Here is a 22034-nt window from a genome sequence, read left to right as displayed (position 1 = left end):
TAAACTGTGTCAGTTCAGACCATGCAAATGTTAATGTGTGGATGTTTGAAAACATGGTACTTCATATTTATCTATTCTAGGCTGCTCTTACAATAATAGGGCCATGTATTACCCTTAGAACTACACACAGATTTGTCTTTGTTATCTTACACCCTTCTCTACACCATTTAGATGTTTGCATACAACCATGTTTTTGTCTGATAACTGACAAGATAGAGTTCCTTGTTTGGGGTGTGTTCCTCCACCCCTTATTCATCAGAGTATGACAAGATTGAGCCTTCCTTAGAAAGCCAGATCATGGCCTATGCACCAATTAAATACTCAAAACAGGATTTCAGTGGGGCATTAACTACTCATAGGCCTTGGGCTGTCCCTGTATAAAGGGATACATTTTATTATTAGTCCCAGGATGCTCCAGTCCTGCAAACACTTACATTCGTGAATAAATTTACACACGACTGGTCCCATTGACACTTATGAGAGTGCTCATGAGCATAAAGCATTTTCAGAATGGGGGACGGTAGGTAGTGGAGCCAGTAATGGCTACATTATACTAATGAAATGTTAATCTCTACCCATCATATATCTCAGCTGTCCCGCCTAGACAGTGGATCACCTCCATTTCAAAACTAGTTTGCTATCATTTCAGTTTTAATGTCTTTAGACTATCAATGCAGAATCAGAAAAGAGGTTGTAGAAATGATTTATGATTTAAAACTGAACAAATACAGTTAATAATTCCACAGCATGTTAAACTTCTTGCACTACTTATTTTCTCTCTTTTTTTTTCATTTTGGGTCTTTGAGCCACATTGTGTCCCACAATTTGCACCTCAGTAGACAGAGAGCTATAATCACCATCTGTCTATATTTTTCTAACCCCCGTGATTGGACACCACAATGTGGGTACTAAAAAGAAAGTAGTGCACATGCTGCCAATTTCATTATCTTTCTCCTCTGTGAGTGCTTATATTACTCACTGCCCAGATCCCCACATGGAAAGAAATATTGGCATTTTAGCTGTGCTTTAGCTAAGGACTGTACCTGCAATGGCAGCATTTATCTCTTTTGAAGATAGAAATATAGGATTAGCCTGGAAGGTCTTTATTACTATCATTTAAAGCTGCCTTAAAATACATTTTTCTTTACACTTTTGTTTAAAGACACACCCAGTAGATTCTCTGCATTCACTAGAACCTCTGTGGATGCCTCAAAACAAGTTTCACTGTATATAGACACATCTTCTTGAAAACCAATCCATGGTTTCATTTCCACTCAATTCTATCTAGGAGGAGCAACATCTTTCCTTCACAGAAAGAGTAAAAAAATTACTGTATCCTTACAACTCAGTGTTTTTGATCCTAGTGACGTTTTGGTGGGAAACAGGCAGCACAGAATATTTCAGCAGACAAAAGGTACTGTCATGTGATGAAGGCTGGGATAAGAAAATATTAATTTAAAATAAATAATAATAATAATAATAATAAATAACATTTTGAAAAATCTACACAAATGGGAGAGGTGAAGAATAAATTGTACACTGCAGAAGAGTAATAATTTTAATATGAATAAAAAATTATGTTAGAGACAACAGAAAGCAGAGGGGTTACCCGAATTAGAGAAAAAATATTGCAGAGTAAAGGTAATGCACAGAGTCTAAGATCAGAAGGAACTGGTACACTCATATGGTCTGATCTCCTGCATGATGGATACTAGCATGTGTATGGATTCCAGGATTAGATTGATGTTTAAGATGTTGCATGAAGACTCATTGCCTCTGATATTTCATTTGTGAAATGATATTATGATGACATATTACCAGGTAAAGATAATATGTATTTGTCATTGTCGTGTCTTTTCTGTTACTTCATTGTAGCCTGCTTCTGTTCCAAAGCTTTAGGCGTATTACTGAGCCACTGGGTAATGTAATGGCTTTATTTTCTAGTTAATAGCTCAGTATTCACAGTTACTCATGTACACAATATTTCTCCCTCTCTCTCTAGGTGTGTGTGTGAGTATGTAACCATAAAATAATATTAATATAACTGCAAAGTCAAGCACTCAAAACCTAGGAAATGCCAGAATTAAGATTGTCTACACAAACTTAATTCTGCCTTTTGCATATATGATTTACGAGACAGCCTTTAACTACACAATCACATATTATTTTCTCAACCAGATTGCTGTGGACTTAATGAACAGCTATTCAATATTTTTTCTATTTTTTCCCTCATATTCAATCTATGGCCTTATTTATGGCACAGTATTAAGCGCTGCTCCGCAAACAGAATTATTAATTTCCTTGTGGTTTCCTTATGGTGCTCAACCCTACAGTATCTGTATGCTTCACAGACATTCATGGATTTATTTGTACAACAAACCTGTGAAATACATAAGTATTATTAACCCAGTTTTACATATGGGGAATTGAGACACAAAGATTAAGGTCAAAAGAATTCAGTAAGTTGGGTGCTGAATTTGAGATGTCTGAGACATGATTTTTCAGAATATTCAACACTTTATATGTTCAAAATACAGCTCACATTGAGTTTACACTGTATGTATAATTTTTGTTGTTTTAAAATCTGAGGTTTATAAAATCATTATTGCTTTGTTCATACTGCTAAATAGTACGTTGGTTTAAGAATGCCGTTCGCAGGCTCCTGAAGGGAAGAAACTCAGGTGTCCAATTGGACTCAAAGGGTGATAATGATTATGTGATGTCCCCAGGTCTGGGTTAAGGAGTGGAAGAATTGTGTCATTTCTCTAGTACAGGAAAAGAGACCTACTATTATGTGAAGTGAAAAAAGGAGGTATACAGGATCTTGCGCAAAAGTTTTCTTTTTGCACAAAACGGACCCATCTACACTGCTTGTTTTTGTGCAAAACCTCTTGTGCAAAAAACATTGGCCGAGATACGCAAATGACAAATGCTAATGAGTGCTTCATTAGCATACCCTCTGTCAACAAATACCTGCATTGTAGTCGTAGCCTGAGACATGCGAAAGAGGGCACGGCAGCAAGTAGTGCTGTAACTAAGACTAATATTTTTCAGGAAAAGTAAAAAAAAGAGCACAGCTAACACCAAAAGCAAACTTTAATTGCATGAAAGCATAAAATAATAAGACTGAAATATCTCGCTAGCAAACAGTCCTCCAAGACATGTAGATGGGAATATAACCAATCTTTTAGTTTCTTGACACCTTACCCATTGCAGACATCATTCCCAATTGAAGCATAGATAACAATGGCTGGATTGTCCAATAGCTGATTCCTAGCCAAGCTAAAAAATATAAAAATAAATAAGTAGCAATATCAATGATGAAGACCATTCTCATATAATAGCCCAAATTATACTGTGCTTGTGAGATCATACTGCACATTGCAGAATAATTCTTTTAGGGTATGTCTGCACTACCACCCTAGTTCGAACTAGGGTGGTTAATGTAGTCATATGGAGTTGCAAATGAAGCCCGGGATTTGAATTTCTCGGGCTTCATTTGCATAAAGCCGGGTGCCGCCATTTTTAAATGTCCGCTACTGCGGACTCCGTGCCGCGCGGCTACACACGGCACGGACTAGGTAGTTCGGACTAGGTTTCCTAGTCCGAACTACCGTTACTCCTCGTGAACTACCTATAGTTCACAGAATAAGGCAGAGGACCCATTTAATACTTAATTTATTGTGATGTAAATCAATAATTAATTTATTCTGATGCAAGCCAATGGAGTTACATCAGTGTCAACCTGTTGCATGGGCCTGATCCAGGCTTCTTTGAAGTTAGTGGAAAGATTCCCATTGACTTCAGTGGGGCTGGGTCCAGGCCCTAAACAGGAGGCAATTCAATCCAAAGTTTTTATTTCAATGAAATATTCTCCATGACGTAGAAGAAATAAACAGTTTTCCAAAATATGGTAGGTCATCAAATCTATGGTGTAAGACTTAAACCACTGTCAGCCAGTATATTCAATGCACAGTTTTGTTTTGATTTATTTCTGGAAGGTTGAATTCTAATTAACTACTGTACACACACCCAGGATACAATTCCCATTAAGTGCTTACCTTTTAATTAAATCCAGAAGATTTTCTGAAGAACCACCTACATGATCAAACAGAGTGAAAAAGAAAGAGGGTATAACCATTTAAATGACAGATCTCTAGAGTAAATTTGTTTGTATAGGGACATGGGAATATTAGAAGCACAAGTAATCTCCATGCCCTTTCTTTTGGATTCTACTTATGTAATAAAAAGTTTTCCACGGACCTCCTTTTCTTCACCAGCAGAAAACAATCCCAGCAATGCACATGCTTCCAATGGTACTGTATATCATAGTGAAGGTTCTAATTCAAACCCTCTGATTAAAATACTTCTGAACTTTGGGGTTAATTTGAATCTAGATTTGACTGCTTTGCCCATCCCTAGGGCACAATCATCTCCAGTAAACACCCACCTTTGTTTGTGAACAGTCAAACTGCTTCTAACTTTCCCTACAAATTGAGAAGTGAATCATTCTTACAACTGAATAAAAATTAATGGCCAACAGGTTGGTAAAGTTCTGAGTGATAAGCATAAAACAATGGGACTGTGCCAACAGCACCTTTGACAACATACAGTGCAACAGTGAATTTCAGTAGCATTTCACTCAAATGGTAAGATGTAGACCATCTGCCCAAGGGGAAAAAAATCAGACAATCCATCATGTGGTATTATGCAATGAAGACTTCAATTAGGCCCTAAATCCCTGCACTTGGGAGAGGTATCCTTAGTTGTGTAACCAGATGAACTCTAGAACAATCTATAATTGATTGAGATTTTATTAATAAACTCTAGTATATCATTTATTAGCCCCATAGAAGTAATTTATACATGTAACTTTTATATAAAATAACATTTCTTGTCTTTCTTTTAAATGGCAGAGATGGGTATTTTGAATTTGCTGAATACTACTTTTATATGCTATAGTACATGAATTATTAGGCCACTAATAGCTACCTATTAGATTGGTTGGTGCACACCAGATTATGTGGGAATAAAACAGGACTCTGCTGAAACATGCTGGAAGTCAGGTTCCACATTGTGCCAACATTCAGCACTGGACTGCATGTCTGTGAATGTCTTATTGCTTAATGCTTATTTTCCTCCCCAAAGACATAAAAGCAATTTAAAATATAAGGGTGCAAAGAAAAAAGGCTTCAGCTTTCTTCAGATACGTCCAGGTGAACTATTATTCCCCAGATAGCTGAAACGGAAATAACATTTTATACTTTTAACTGTATTCCAGGCTGCAATGAAATAGCTGGTGCTTTAATGTTCAATGGGCCAGCAAATACATCAATAGGTAGGACACTTGAGCTTTTCAGGTCAAAGGCAAACACCCCCACACTCAATCACAGTACAGAATAATGAGAGAATATATGACAAATGATGAAACAGTCCCAGCATTAATAAATAAAGGTAGGTGCAGAACTCTTAACAACAATTAGGGATATAGTGCAAATTTCTTCAAAAGTAAGTAGTCTTTCCTGTATGCAAAAGTGACAATGAGTCTTGTGGCACCTTATAGACTAACAGATGTATTGGAGCATAAGCTTTCGTGGGCAAAGACCCACTTCATCAGATGCATGTAGTGGAAATTTCCAGAGGCAGGTATAAATATGCAGGCCAGAGATAATGAGGTTAATTCAGTCAGGAATGGTGAGGCCCACTTCTAGCAGCTGATGTGGAGGTGTGAAAACCAAGACAGGAGAAACTGCTTTTGTACTTGGCTAGCCATTCACAGTCTTTGTTTAACCCTAAACTGATGGTGTCAAATTTGCAGATCCATACTCACAGAGCTACCCCTCTGATACTTTCCTGTATGCAGATACTGATGTTATCAAGCTACATAGTGTGTATATATATACACGCATAGAATATATTTTATAATACAATGAATATTACACACTGCAGTTACACAGCAAATATGTAATATACCATGATTATGTTTTTAACTGCTGAATATTACCTGTTCATATAAGGTCTAATTAAAAATCCATGGAAGCCAGTGGGAGTGTTTCTACTGATTTAAGTGGACTTTGAATCAGGCCCACTCTGGAAGTTTAGTTATGTTACTAAACTGCTTATTATCACCCCTTTGATTTCGTACTTGACTGATGTATTTTTAGAACTCATATATATTAACTATATTGTTTTTGCACTATAATTACTGTCATAAAGATACTCTTTCAGTTCTATGACATTAGCAATAATTACTGATAATAAAAAATATGACTATAAAGTAATTACATTCAGTATTATAAAATGCATTTACAGTAAACTTCCAATAATCCGGCACCTTTGGGACCCAGGGGGTGCCGGATTATCAGATATGCCAGACTATCAGAAGGGGGGTCTATGAGGGGTCTGGCCCTAGGCCCCTCATAGCCCCCCCTTCCGATAGTCCGGCTCTGCCCCAGGAGTCCCTGATTCGGCTGAATCTGGGACACCTGCAGCAGAGCAGCTGGAGTGCTGCCGGGTTGGTCCGGTAGCACCGACTCTTGGCGCGGTGAGACCAACCTGGCAGCACTCTTGGGGACTCCTGGGGCAGAGCAGCTGGGGTTCTGCCAGGTTGGTCCCCACAGCGCCGAGGTGCGGCGCTGCAGGGACCACCCAGCAGCGTCCCAGCTGCTCTGCCCCAGGCTCCCGATTCAGCTGCTGCCGAAACTGACCAGTGGCTGAATCCGGACGCCTGGGGCAGAGCAGCTGGGGGGCTGCTGGGTTGGTCTGCCCCAGGCGTCCACAAGTCAGCCGCTGCTGAAACTGACCAGCGGGTGACTCCAGGAAGCCTGGGGCAAAGCAGCTGTGCCTCGGGCTTCCTGGAGTCAGCCGCTGGTCAGTTTCAACAGCAGCTGAATCGGGACGCCTGGGACGCAGAAGCTGGGGGGCTGCCGGGTTGGTCCAGTAGCGCCGCACCTCGGTGCTGTGGGAACCAACCCGGCAGCACCCCAGCTGCTCTGTCCCAGGTATACCCAAGTCAGCTGCTGCTAAAACTGATCAGGGGCTGATTCCAGGAAGCCGGGGCAGAGCAGCTCTGCCCCGGGCTTCCTGGAGTCAGCCGCTGGCCAGTTTCAGCAGCGGCTGAATAGGGGACAGCTGGGGTGCTGCCAGGTTGGTCCCACAGCTTGGTACCTACTGGGCAGCACTCCAGATGATCTGCCCCCGGCTTCCCGGATTCAGCTGCTGGTCAGTTTTAGCAGCGGCTGAATCCGGGAAGCTGGGGGCAGAGCAGCTCCAATGGTCCCGCTGCCCGGAGCACTTCCGGGTTCCTGATGGTGCCGGACCATCAGATGCCGGACCATCGGAGTTTTACTGTATATATATATACACAAACAATTATGTCTGCATATGAGAGAGACGTGGGTGAGCACTGCAAAACAAAATTCTGTAACTATTTTTAAAAGAATCCACTTGGACCATGTTCATGTTCCTCTCGTGTTCATCCTTGTGAATATTCTAGTAATGTAAATTCACTAGCAGAAATGTTCACCAAAACAGCAGATTTTAAGCAAATATTGCAGAATATACATAAAAAGAACATTTCCAATTCATAATAATGGAGGTTTTGTACTGGAATCCTGATCCTAAGAGTTGCACTAATTCAACCAGGAAACAAAAATATGCCATGTGACCTATCAGTCCACTGAAAACAGTTTGAATTTAGGACTATGGATTGAATAAGTACAATGAACTGGCTGTGAATAAGGTATGCTCCAACAATTATTTCCAGAAATTATTCAGCAAATAATTTTGAAGAGCAAATAAATTAGATTTGTAAACTGTTTATAGATTATGGGCAAACAGAAAAAAAGAAGTAAAAATGCTAGAGAAAATGATTAGTTATGAATTATTAACCTAGCTCATGTATTAAAGATGTTGGAAAACCACTGGTGAGCTATGTAGGTCATCCCAAATGTGTGGAGAAAGCCTTTATACCATTATATATTCTGTATATACCACATATGTTACAGAAACTATTTTAGGAGTATTCTGGAGAGTTTTTATAGTTTTTAGTGTGTCTATTTTTGTCTCTCTCCATCTGTAAAGCCAATGCCTTAGAAACTGAGTCCAACTGTGCAGAGCTCAGATGCAGCCATAAAAAATTTCACAAATAACTTACAAGGGTTTTTCTGTCCCTTAACACTGTCAGAAATGTAATTTTTGTATCTCAGACATCTCCATGGATATAAATGTTTACTAGGTCACCTTGCGAAATGGGAACCTCCAGTTTGCAATGGCACAGAAATCCCACTTCTCACTTTACAGGATATAGAGCTTTAAAGCTGTGATGTAATTATGTTTAGGGAAGCTGTTAAGGACCATGCCCTTGGCCTTTCCTTGCTCCCTTTGCATTATGGCCAAGGATGATGATGTGGAACATTATTGTGTATAGAGATGCAGATGCTTCCTGGTTTTCCACCCCTACAAAATAAAACCACAGTACTTACAACCAATGTTCCCTCTAATCTTTTCCATCCATGTGGAATAATTTTTATGTGGACTGAGGCATGTGTATGTGCACTACCAGTAGAAACAAAAACCTAGCTGAGGGTACTCTGCTATTCAGACTTGATTTTGCACAATGCTGCATGATTCCTGGAGATGCTAAGTGCTTTCATTTCCCAGCGGCTTCACTAGGAGCTGAGGAAGCCCAGAAGGTTGCAGGACTGGTCCTGTGATAGAGGAAATTGATTTCTGCATTGTGAATTTCTTTGCATCCTCTATCTTTTCATTTTTCTGGCAGTAAGAAGGAAGCATTGTTCTCCCAGATGGGACCACTGTCAGCCCAGTGATTAGTTTTTAGTCTTACCAATGTTGACAGTGTCCATTTAAATTTTCCCATTTGGGGAAAATATTACAGCATATGAGGAAACACTTCTACACTCTGTCAGTAGTGTGATTAACAGAAGACACAAAGGGAAGTCATCATGGGATTTTTCTATCCCTTGTAATTTTTGTCTTCTTAAAGTTCTCTTTCAGTTTTCTTGAGAGAATTTCCCTTGGCACCATCTTACCTCATTTTATACCCCAAGGCTACATCTATACTGTGCTTTCTTGTTCAAGAAAATATGCAAATGAGGTGAAGCGGTGAATACCGCTGTGCCTCATTTGCATACTTAATGAGCCGCCATTTTGTGCAAAAGGTTTTCGAGGGTTTTTGCGCAAAAAGGAGCCGGGTAGATAGCTCCTTTTTGCGCAAAAGCCCCTTGTGCAAACATGGTGGCTCATTAAGTATGCAAATGAGTTGCAGTTCTATTCACCGCTTTGCCTCATTTGCATATTTTCTTGCGCAAGAGAGTGCAGTATAGAAGTAGTCCACAGGTTTTGGTAATATAGCTGTAAAATATCTATTTGAAATAAAAGAAAGAGAGATGGGGAGCTCACCAGATTTATAAAAGAAGGCCAGTGAGGAGGGAACATAAAGCTGCTATAGAAAGATGATATTATATGCACATATTATAAAAGCAAAAGGGGCCATTGTAATCATCTAGTACTTGTACCAATGGGATTTGAACTTGAGCCCTCTGACCCTGTGAAAGCCAATCTTTAAGGTCACCTGGCCATCTTAAATAACTGTATTATGTATACATTATGCAAACATCTGACCTATACTCTAACAGCCCTAGGGGGATAAAGGATTGGGTTGCATATAGAGCAGCTAATCTCCAGAACAACTCCGCACACTGGGGTAGGAATACCCCTAACACACACCTGAATGCCAGGAAGGTGGTACAGTACACAATCAGGGATGGGGAAGGAGGGATGTTGCTTCTTTTGGGAGCAGAAATCAGATGAATGAACCAACCTGCCTTAAGAAGGCAGGATGACTGCGGAGCTAACCATAGGCCATCGCACAATTCAGGAAAGATTCATTCCTATCTCCATTACAACACCAAATGGTATTCTAACCATGTTAGGCACTACCCATTCTGTCACCAGGGCTCAGAACATGGTGACTTTCTGTATCACACCAGCAGTTTGGACTTCATATGACTTGTAATTCTATCACTGATGTATAATAGCCATAGGAGGTAGGGCACCAACAATTTCCACTCCAGCAACAATTTCTAAAGTTCATTATTCTGGAGGCACAGCATGTCAATGCAAACTTCAGTGTTAAGAGCTAAACTTTTAATTTTGGAAAAAAATTTAGATAGAGAAAAATGAATTCTAGGTTAGTTAAAGGGAAGAGCATCAGTTATTAGTTAGGCAAAGGTCATTTATTAGTTATGAAAGAGATCAAGCATAAATAAGTTCTTATTCAGAATCAATAGAGATTGAATCAAACAGAAAAGACACCATATTAAACAGATCCTGCTCTCTACTTCTCTGCAATTGATGCAGCATTTTTCTGAATGGTGTTCTGAGCTGTACCCATTAATGCAACATCAAGCTAAAACTTTCATCTGTGGGGAAAAATGAGATTACAGTACCATTTTTGGAAATATTCTGGAAGTCTCTGTGATTGCAGCGGTTTCTTCTGTGCAAACGTAGATACAGGGAGTCTGTCCAGCCTCTGCAACACATTAACAAAAGGTAACCATGGCTAGCTTTAAAGGAAAGGACTGGTGCATTGTATATTAAAAAACCATTACAATATACAACAGTTTTAGATCCCAACTCTACATACACTATCTACTGGGCTTGGTATTTACTACCAAATATAATACCTATTATCAATAGTAACCCCACTGAAGACACAATGGGACTGCTCATGGTAGTGAATGTTGGCAGGTTTGAACCATTATTTGGCATGTTTCATTTGCTATGCCACTCAGCATGCGCACATGCACGCACGCACGCACATCCCAGTTTAATTTTGGGATTTAGGCATAATTTAAGCCAACAGAATATGGCAATTTTGACAATTTGATTATAAAAGTTTTAAGAACAGATTCAACTTAACATTTTGGGGGAAGATTTGTCAGAATGCAGCAATCTGGGAGCAGGTTAACAAGGGTAAGGGAAGACCAAGTAGCCAGAAGTAGCAACCCATAGGGTGAGAAAAAGATAAAACTGCCTTTGCCTGGTTTAAATTGCACTGGCTATTTCTGAGGATTTTCACTTCAACTCTTCTCTCACATAAATGACCAGGAAAAGCTTTGCTGCGTGGCATAGCAGGATCCCAAGCCTGAAGCGTTGGCTAAGGGATTAGCATCCTTTGGATTTAGTTCTCAGAAGAACAAGAAGAATCAGTGGTTTTGAAAAGTCAGAAATTGGTTTTAGATCCCAACCTGATGTTTCTTTGTTCTTCTGCCTCCTCTTTTTACAGTTAATAATGTTCTTTTAAAAATATCAATTTAAGTAGAAATCTAGATATCTCCCAAAAAACCTCTTTATAGGCTGCCAGTGGCTTTCAAATTGTCCATATTTCTAGTTGTGTTTTTACTGATTCTTCAGATAATTGCTCCACCAACCTTTATGCTGGATAACATTTATCAAAGCAATGCTACTGACACACAGAGATTTTGGCTTCTTGTTATAGTTGTGGAACAGTAAATAAAAGTGAGGAAGTATTGGCAGGACATTCATTTCCCAGTGTTTTAATCTTGGGTGGACTGATTTGAAAGACAGATTGTGTTTGATCAATTTTCCCCTTTCCTTTGTATTGCAGAGAAAAATGTAAAAATCCCTGTGAAGCAGAATAGCTGTAAGGAAAGCTGCTAAAAAGACAGCTCTCTAGAATCCTTGCTGATATTTGCTCATCCCTACTGGGGCTGTTGATGTTAGGTTTGAACTCAGATGTAAAGGAATCTGAGCTAAAAGATGGCAAACACAATGCTGATAAATGTAAAGCCATGATAAGTCTTCCAAAAAAGTACAAAAAAAATATTACCTACATTGAAATGTGATCATGCTGCCCATTAACTACAAAAGAGGCTATAGAAATAACACATTCAATCTCTCAAGCTTTCAGTATGAAGTGGAAAGCAAAGCAAACAGGATGTACTGGTCAAAGAATACAATATTTACTTAACCAATAGAAATCACAAATTCTTCTTACAAAACAGCATACAGTTTTAAAATTCAATTTCCATAGGATTTTAGCTGGCTTTGGTTAAGTCCAAATTTTACATATTCCAGATATAGATTCGCCCAATTATTTTATAATAGATATGCAAATTAAAAACATCCTGGGAGTAAACAATGATACTCAGATTCCAGATGTATATCTGCTAACCCTTAGGTCTACTCTTTTCTCCTAGTTTTGTAAAGGGACCACTCAGTGCAACAAAAGTAAGTTTACTCTCAGGAAAGCTGGCTGGGAACTTGCTGTTTATTTAAATACACCACAACAAAGGGATGACAAAAAACCCTCACGCTGACTAAACAGGAAATAAGGGGTATGGGAGTGGACCAGAACTCTCCATCCCATGTTAATTTAGGCATTATTAACCCTATCTTGACCACTTTACTACATACACCTCGATTAGCCTCTGTAGGACAGATAGTGGTTCTCAACCAGAGATACAGGGGGTTCATCTGCTCATCTAGATATTTATCTAGTTTTACAACAGGCTACATAAAAAGCACTAGCAAAGTCAGTCCAAACTAAATTTTCATACAATGATTTGTTTATACTGCTGCACATATCATATACTGAAATGTAAGTACAATATTTATATTCCAATTGATTTATTTTATACTCATATGGGAAAAGGAGTAAGTAGGCAAGCAATTTTTCAGTAACAGTGTGCTGTGGCACTTTTGTGATTTATGTCTGATTTTGTAAGTAAGTAGGTTTTAAGTAAGATCAAACTTGGAGGCACAGTAGTCTGGAGAGGTTGAAAGTAAAGTCTCTAGGTCATGAACAAGTAGTGGAGCTGCTCAGTGTCCATTACTTAGTTTATGGATTCCATACCACATGGGGAAGTCTATTAGAGCTGGTCAAAAAATGGAAAAATAATTTCAGGAAAAATGCTGATGATTTAAAGTTGTTTTCCTTTCACAAAGCTCAAAGTGGAACAATTTGTCATTTGTTTTTATTATTTTTTGTGAAATATTTTTCTAAAACATTTGAATTTTTCTTCCTTTCATCCTCCTGTTGCCCCCATTCCTCAACATTTTGCCATTCAGCACAATAAAGTGAATGAGGTCAAGGACTTCGTTCACCCACATTTCCCTAGCCCTCAAATTTTCCAAACATCTCCAACCATGTAAAAGTTACAAAGTGGTAGAGTTAGACTTTCATTTTCCTTCTTCCTGGTGACTTTTTCAAGGGTGAGGACTTGCAAATATTAGAATGGGAAAAGCAGAAAAGAAAAATAAAAAAAGAAAAAGTCCCCAAAAAATGTGGACCTTAGTCATTCAGTGGCAAAAAGGAAACAAGATGGGGGAAAAGTACAAATCTAAAAAAAAATTCCAATATCTTAAATCCTTGGAATTAATTTTTCTGGGGAAGGGGGAAAAAATTCCAAAAGCTTTATGTTAATGTTTTTGGCTTGTGGAAAAAGAAAATTATAATCTTTTTTAATTTAATTTTTTTTTCTGAAATGTTGACCATCTGTCGAGACTGTGCAACATGCAAACAAAGTTGAAGGAGTAGATGAGGTGGGCCTAGAACTCCACACATGAGGGAGCCATGTAAAATAGTGCCGACAATCAGCTGATCCGGCACAGCATGGGAGTTTAGATGCAGCACGGTCGACAAGGGAAGCCTTTGTCAACCGCTCCGGTAAACCTCATTTCAGCCACGCCGCATCTAGACTCCCGCGCTGTGCTGGATCAGCTGATTGTCGGCACAGCACAGCGGCCATTTTTATTTTAATGAAGCAGGGATTATTTAAATCCCCGCTTCATTGACTATGTCGAGTAAACTACTTTACATGGCTCCGTCGACGGAGCCATGTAATCTAAACGCACCCTTAGTGAAAATGTCTGAGCAGAGAGAGAGAGTGTGTGTATAAAGAACAATCTTTAACAATCATGGTTTTAGGAAAAGCAGAGGCACAGCATTTCAGCACTTTTATTTTTCCAAACATTATATTTTTCTCCAATTATCTTTGCTTGATTTCTCCTCTCTCCCCCACCCTCCCTTTTTTTTGTCTTGTCCTTAAGGCTTGCTATAACTTGACTTAGCCATTCTCCTAGCTTACCCAATTGTGGAGTTCAGAAATCCAGTGATCCCTGAGAAATGGGGCCAGTCAAACTCATTGGTAAGAGCCACTGGGAGATTAGAAAATGATTTCTGAAAGGAAATTTAAAAACAATTAAGATGGTTTTGTTTTCATAAATAAAAACCCATTTGCAGAATCAAATAACATTTTCAATTTGGAGCATCAGCTAATTAGTAATACTACCTTACATTTATATAGTGGTCACACTTAAAAGTTGATATTTATTTGTGAGATATTTCCTTTCATTATCATGGGGAATAACAGTAGAACCAATAAACACTTACACTAATAGAAACATTTTAAGCGCATATATTGTAATATCACCTCTGATTCTGAAGAACACCATGGTACTTCACAAACTACAGCATGTACAACACCTACAGCATCACAGGAGTGGTAGATATCTATTTGTAGCAATAACTTCTGAACCCATCTCATGGACCATTCCAAAGGTGGATGTCTGTGGGCAAATGAGCCAACAGCTGCATGGGTCCTAAGGGCTCATGCTATGGGATGATGGGAAAACAGGTATAACTACATAGGGGATTATGTACCTCAAGGCTGAAGCCTTCCTTTTCTCACTAACCTCTAAGATCTGTGGGAAGGGTTGTATGGAAACATATGCTATTATAGAAACTACACAAGGTGAATCTTGGTGACCCGAGCCTCAGTCAATCTCTCCAGGTATTACCATAGACAACATTTTTAATTCAATTTTTTTAGTCACAGAGCTTAGAGGGAATCTTCCCCATGGCAAGACCGGCATTCTGGGGGACCCCTCTGCTTCAGGGGAGAATTCAATGATGGGGAAAGGAGTCAGAGGAGGGCATATGAATGGAAGAAGAGCGGGGAACAGATTATATACCTTCTTAGCACCAGGAAGAACTGCTAGCACAGAGCTTTAATGATAACAGATGCTGACTTTATGTTTTCCTAGCTTCTGCTTGTATTTACCTCTAACACATTTTCTATGAAAGACACTATGCAGATGAAAGCTCTATTGTGCATTTAATATACTCCACTCTATTCTTTTCCATTTTGATTTGTGAAACTGTTAAGAAAAAATGGAAGGAAAAGGCCTAGAGAGATCATTCTCTCTCATCCCTGTTTGAGGAGAGAGTAAATTTTCAGCTTTTACTAATCCAAGGTACACTTTCAAAGGCAAATGCACAAGTCCTTTGTACTCATGCTGAAAAATGGTTGATGAAAAAAGGAAATAAACAAAGGAAGGTCACAGCATAAAACAAGGGAACCTAAAGGCTGGTGTAATCCATTTAATTTATTAGCTTCATTTTCTTTTAAACCAATTGTGTTTTTTTTTTTTAAAAAACCCTCACAACTATATACAGCCAGCATGTGGATAATTCCTTCCAGAGGTGAACAATGAACAACAGAAGAACTAAATCCTACAGTCTTAAATCCTTATTCCAGCAAAATTATCATTGAGGTGGACGGCATTTTTGCCTGAATATGGCTATTGGTTTTGGTTCTAAGAGTCAGGGATCAGGGGACTGGGAAAAGGAAGGTAACATAAATCATGAAGTCAAGCTATAAGCAGCATAATACACAGTAGATGCCAGTTTATAGCAAGTCACATCATCTTTGACCTACTTACAGTAAATCTGCTTTAGCAACCAACGTGAAAATGATTCTGGCTCAATAACCTTTCATCTTACTCTTATGAAAACACCGGACAATTTTCAAATCTGTCTGCTTCTAATTCTAGATGTGTGTGTGCAAGCAGGCACTTACTGAAGATACACAAGTACTTGGGAATGCTGCACAACTGTAAGAGAGTAAGCACACAATTTGGCTGGTCACTTTTGAACATTTGTCTTAAAATAAATTTATTATTAGCGATGAAATGAAATGCATAAAATAAATCCAGTAACTATAAAATACTGTTTAAGATCCCTTATCAATTACAGAATACACATGTAAGGCTTCAGAAAGATGATTAAATGTATTTTAAAACAGGTGTCTAAAACCACTCTCTCATTAGGTCCGGCCAACACTGGGCTGAGAACTGTTGTCCCTGAGAAAGTTTAACAATATGATATTAAGCTGGTTTTCAAGATAATTTAGATTAAATATAACCAGCATCTAACCATGTTGAAACTGACTTGGAAACCATGTATTAGCCTAGCATTACATTCCAACCTAAAACTGTATTCCAGTACAGCACAGACCCAGATCCAGCAAAGTATGTAGGGACAGACTTTTAAATGATTTAAGTACTGGAAGATGCAGACAAGTGCCTAGCAGTATTTTCAAAAGTGTCTAGAGCCTATCTGCATCTTTTGGTGTCTAGATGCCCAAATCTGATCCTCAGACTCTACAAGGATGTAATTTGGAAAGCATGTCTTAACCTAAAAAGATACTTTCTAGCAGAATGTAGCTTAAGCTAACATGCAAACATACCCTAGTCTAGAAGGAGGCACTAGATGAGTTCTACATTAGGTTAGATCATGCCTGAATACCAGCTTAAAGACCCTATTCTAGACTGCCCTGGTTTGGGAATTATGGTGCATCCTAGGAACCAGACTTCAGCAGAAAACAATTACAAGGATGTTCTAGCTTGAAACTGTGTTCTAGCCTTAAATGTTCCAGCTAAGCCTAGTTATGAAGCAGTATTCTAGCCTAGGAATCATTTTCTGCTGGTGCCTTAGCCTAGAATGGTAGTATAGCCTACCCTGGTTTGAAAATCATGTACTGTATTACCTGTAGCTCAAGAATCACAATTCTACCATGTACGGCAGTCAAAACAATGGGTGATTTGTACACAGTTACCAAGCTATGCTGAAATCAAGTGAATCTGAACCAAAGAACTTTGCCATGACTTGCTACAGGCAGGGTGTCACATTACTGAGTTGGAGGGAAGCAGCCAGATCGCTGCTGCACCCCTAGGAGGGGGTGTTGGCCCCAGAAATCTGTATGAAAGAGAGCCATGTGGGGTATTGAATAGGAGCTTGTTGTTTTCTGATCCTGTGTACACTGTTTATGTGAGTATATAATGTCTGTGTGTGTAGATCTGTAATCTGTGTGGAAACTGAAGATTTCCCTGCATGTGGTTAAGCATTGGGCAGGGCCGAGCCTGTGGAGCCTATGGACATGCTAATTACCTGTGGAACAATGGTTCTCAATGGGCCAAAGACACACCCAAAGAATGGGGGCTGTCCTGAGAGCAGCCAGCAGGGAACACAGAGAGGCTGAGGACCAGGTGACCTGCTACATACTAGAAGAGGCCAGGAAGGAGTATAAAGAGGTCATGTGGTCGATGCCATTTTGTTCTCAGCTCAGCACTGCAGGGATTGAAGAGCCCGGAAGACCTGTGAACCCATCCTGATCGTAGGATGTGCAATAAGAACTTTTAAACCAGCAGCTGCAACATCTCTGCTAGAGCCTGCATCGAGAACTGGGAGATTCGGTGCATGTAACGTACTGTACTTTAATAACCTTACTCTCAGGCTTTTCTTTCTTGTAATAATAAACCTTTAGATATAGATTCTAAAGGATTGGCCCAGCGTGATTTGTGGGTAAGGTCCAGAGGGTAAATTGACCAGGGATCTGTGGCTGGTTTCTTGGAACCGGACAGAACTTGTTCGGGGTAGGTGGGATTGGGTGCTAGGACCCCCCACCTATGTATGAGGCCCGGGGCCATCTGGGGCACGGATATTGCTAGAGTGTCGGAGGGGTTTTGCTCGGGAGGCTTCAGGCAGGCTGCTGAAGCGCTCTGTGAGACTGGTTTGTGGCCTATTTGGAGAGGTCACCAGTCAGGGGGGGCTGTAAGGAGCCCCGGATTTGAGCAATTCGCCCTGAGCGGATGCCCTCAGCTGTGCCTAGACCCGGCCCGGTCTGTCACACAGGGGAATATTTTACAAAGAAGAGTTGAGCACCTAACCCTCTTCTGAACTTATGAAAATGTCCTCTGTCTTCAAAACCATTTAGCACACGTGACATGAGGGCTGAAATTTCCAAAGCCATGACATGATCTGGGATACACAGTTCCTGTTCAACTGAATGGGAATTGCTTGATTGATTTAAATTGGGAACTGGGTGGCCAGGATCCAATGGCAGCTTTGAAAATTTCAGCCTATGTTTCTTTTCTCACAGCATAAATAAGTTAGGGTATGTCTACACTACCCCCCTAGTACGAACAAAGGGGTAATGTATGCATACCGAACTTGCTAATGAAGCCCGGGATTTGAATTTCCCGGGCTTCATTAGCATAAAGCCCGCGCCGCCATTTTTAAAAGCCAGCTAGTGGGAACCCCGTGCCGCGCGGCTACACGCGGCACGGACTAGATAGTTCGGATTAGGCTTCTAATCCGAACTATCTGTACGCCTCGTGGAACGTATTAAATGTATTAAGAGCCAGCATTCCCAAGTGGAACGAGGCGTACAGATAGTTCGGATTAGGAAGCCTAATCCGAACTATCTAGTCCGTGCCGCGTGTAGCCGCGCGGCACGGGGTTCGCACTAGCCGGCTTTTAAAAATGGCGGCGCCAGCTTTATGCTAATGAAGCCCGGGAAATTCAAATCCCGGGCTCCATTAGCAAGTTCGGTATGCATACATTACCCCCCTAGTTCGAACTCATTGTTAACAAGGCAGAGTCCTTGTTTCTGTCCCCGTGTAACATCAATAATGTGCAAATCGCAGGTTTCAGTTTAGCAAAATAAAAATCCAATTTCTCAACAATATAGCAGCCTGAAGACCAAAACGTTTGCTTATAGAAAATAGCATAAACTTTGCTGGAAATAAGTCTGAAGCTAGAGCATGGGTGGTTCAGTAGATACAATATTCAATTCCAGCAAACACAGGACCTGATCCAGCTCCCATTAAAATGGTCAGATTCCCATTACTTTCAGTTGTGCAGGTAAGGATGTTAAATTTATTTAATCAACTCATCAACTAGTTGATGGATTTTCCGTAGACTAGTTGATTAGCCTGTCAGCTAACCCCACTGCAGCTCTGCCTTTTAATTGTATTAAGAGCCTGTCAGCTCTCAATACATTTAAAAGGCTGGTGTGCAGCAGGGAAGACCCTGCACAAGCTGGGAATCAGCTGACCCAGCTCGCACTGGGTCCCTCCTGCTGCGCTTTAAGCCTTTTAAATGGCTCTTAATACATTTAAAAGGTTGGTGCAGTGCAGGGGGACCCAGAGCAAGCCAGGAATTAGCTGTACTGGCTCACACCAGGTCCCTGCTGCTGCACTTCTGATTTTTAAATGTATTAAGAGCCAGCAGGCTCTTAATACATTTAAAAAGCAGAGGTGCAGTGTCTGGGACTAGGCATGAGCTGGGAATATCCTAGCTCGCACTTGGTCCCCGCGGCCCCACAGAGACGGTGCTGGGGGGAACCAGCTTTTAAGCCAGCTCCCCCCAGAACCAACTCCTGTTCCCCCCAGATGCCTTTGATAGAGGCAGTAAGAGGGGAAGGAAGCGACTAGTCGAGGGACTAGTCAACTGTCTGATTAGCTTTTGCCTATCAGATAGTCGACTAGTCGCTTACATCCCTAGGTGCAGGAGCAAGCCTGGAGTGCACATTTTTTAGGCCTTGTCTCCACTACATGGTGCATCGATGCTGCAGCAATCAATCTACCGGCGGTTGATTTATCACAACTGCTTAGATGTGATAAATTGATCTTCGAGTGCTCTCTCATTGAGCCTGGTAGTCCACCAGAATGAGAAGAGTTGCCAAAGTTCATGGGGGAGCTGCCCCCACTGACCTTACTGCACAGAAGAAACCGTGGAAAATAGGTTGCTTTGAGGTATGCTATTTTGCTATTTGCATAGCTGAAGCTGTGTAGGGGAGATTGATGGGGGTGGGTGTTCTTCATGAGTGAACATCTAAACAGTGAGGAAAAAGCCTAAAGGGATATGAGCCACAAATATGAACCATTTATTTAATTTAAAGACCAGAACCACTCTGCTCTTGGGTAAACAGATATTTATTTCATCACAGCTAGATTAAGGATATATTTTGCTCTTGCTGCAGCATGAAATCAAAATCTACTGAGTTCAGAAACACTTATCTTAAATTCAGCTTCCTAGAAGTATCATCAGCATTTCAGAACCGGATGGTATATGGCCTTTACCTTCAAAAGAATCACCTTTCAAATGAGATTTAGAGGTAATCTCCTGTCCTGGACACATTATAATAGGGAAGTGATGCATTTTGGAAGTAAATTCTTAGCAGATGGCCAGAGCAGCAGGAATGCAATATCCTTTGCTAGACATGGAAGCTTTTTTAAAACACAAGTTGTTCAGAAAAGCCCTTCATATAAAAACACCTACAGCACATTTCCACTTTGGTTATAGAGACATGTCTTTGTACTACAAACTTTTGTATTTTTATGTCAAATAGACAGAGCACAAATGCTGAATATTTCCATGTGGGAGGGGGGCGGTTAACACAAAACATGCTAAATCCAAGAACCACTGATCGGAGTGTAGCTGAACCTGAGGTCACGTCTACACTGTGGAAACAATCGATGCAGGATATGTACCTTGCATTGATTTTCTGGGGCAGCTCCCCACTGGGAAGTCAATGGAAGAAGGCTCCCATCGAAATCCCTTACTCCTTGCAACAGCAAGGAGTTGCTCTCAGCATTTGATTTAGCATGTCTTTACTAGACTTCCTAAATCGAACTCCAGTGTATCTATCACCAGAGAGTCGATCCTCAGGTAAGATATGGCCTGATATGTATCAATGCTCCTTGCCCTGTCAAAGATCTTCCATGTGACCTCTGTATGCTCCAGGCTCTGGTGATTTAAGGGCGTGTCAGAACTCAGAAAGGACTGAGCCACTCATCTGTTACAAAACCCAGGGAGACTTACTAACACTCTCAGCTTCAGTTCTTACCTATTGTTGCTCCTTGTATTCAAATCCCTCAGAGTAGGCGTTAGGATTCAGGGGCTGGTGAGGGGATTTTAGGTTAATGAGCCAAGGGAGAACAGTAGAAGCTTTAATTCTCCATAAATATCTCAGGAAAGACAGATTTTACCTGTGGATATTTGGTCACCTGAGGATTGGAAGAGAGGAGGCCACACTCTCTGCATGTAGCTTTCAAATCACTGTCCCTTCCTACCACAGGACACAGTGGAAACCCTGCAGATTTCCTCTCCCCCGCCCCACATCTGCACTGGGTTCTCCTGGGAGCTTTCCTGTGGACGAGTTAGGGCCAGTGAATGTAAGTGTCTGGCCTGATTTTCATTTTACTGGGACAAATTGATGAAAATAGGATGCCTAATTGTAGGCATCTAAAATCCATATTTGGACATGTAAACAAATGGCTAGTTTTTCAGAGGTGGGGAGTAACCCGCTACTTGCATTGACCTCAGTGAGGCCATGACAGCTGCTCAACACTTCTGAAAGAAAATATCAGACCTTTCCTGTGAGTGCCCACATGCAGATTTATGTACCTACATTTAGTTACTCAGCTTTGAAGGTCTGGGTCTCATTTCTGCTGATGATTATTACATTATCCAGCATGATAACCTGAGACTTCTTAAGCAAGGAGATTTGATCTTTTATTCTGAAATCCTCCCCTGGTTCAATCTAATTTGTACCCTATAGCAGAGCAGGGACAACTAGTGTAAGAAGGCACAACAGACATTCCTTAGTCTCTTTACAACCCCCCCCCCCCCAAGTCTCTCCTGGAAAATTCGTGCCTAATCTACTTAACTATAAAACCATAATTAATAGTCTATCTTGGTGTGGTGCTGATGAACTGAAGAATGCAAGGAATTGCTTTAAATTGCAAACTTAGCCCTTTAATATATCTGAAAAAACAACATATTAATTTCCTACTCCCCCAAGATGTAAATACTTCAGGAAAAACATTTCTTTTTTGAACTTCCATCTTTGAGTCATTTTAGG

At 40.4% G+C, this 22034-nt stretch overlaps 1 protein-coding gene across 2 annotated transcripts in view; it reads right to left on the bottom strand.

Annotated features, from left to right (window-relative positions):
- Nucleotides 1-22034, bottom strand: part of AOAH (acyloxyacyl hydrolase) — a 132303-nt gene that overhangs the window by 39938 nt on the left and 70331 nt on the right. For both annotated transcript variants that reach the window (XM_006124062.4, XM_075921745.1), the window contains exons 13-16: nucleotides 14133-14224; nucleotides 10470-10552; nucleotides 4062-4098; nucleotides 3208-3282 (exon numbers count right to left, since the gene is read on the bottom strand). In XM_006124062.4, coding sequence (XP_006124124.2) covers nucleotides 3208-3282; nucleotides 4062-4098; nucleotides 10470-10552; nucleotides 14133-14224 — 287 coding nt within the window. The remainder of the gene's footprint in view (nucleotides 1-3207; nucleotides 3283-4061; nucleotides 4099-10469; nucleotides 10553-14132; nucleotides 14225-22034) is intronic.

This window comes from Pelodiscus sinensis, chromosome 2, assembly GCF_049634645.1.
Source record: "Pelodiscus sinensis isolate JC-2024 chromosome 2, ASM4963464v1, whole genome shotgun sequence".
Taxonomy (NCBI): Eukaryota; Metazoa; Chordata; order Testudines; family Trionychidae; genus Pelodiscus; species Pelodiscus sinensis.
The sequence above is the reverse complement of the archived record's forward strand: the minus strand, read 5'-3'. Positions and strand labels throughout refer to the sequence as shown.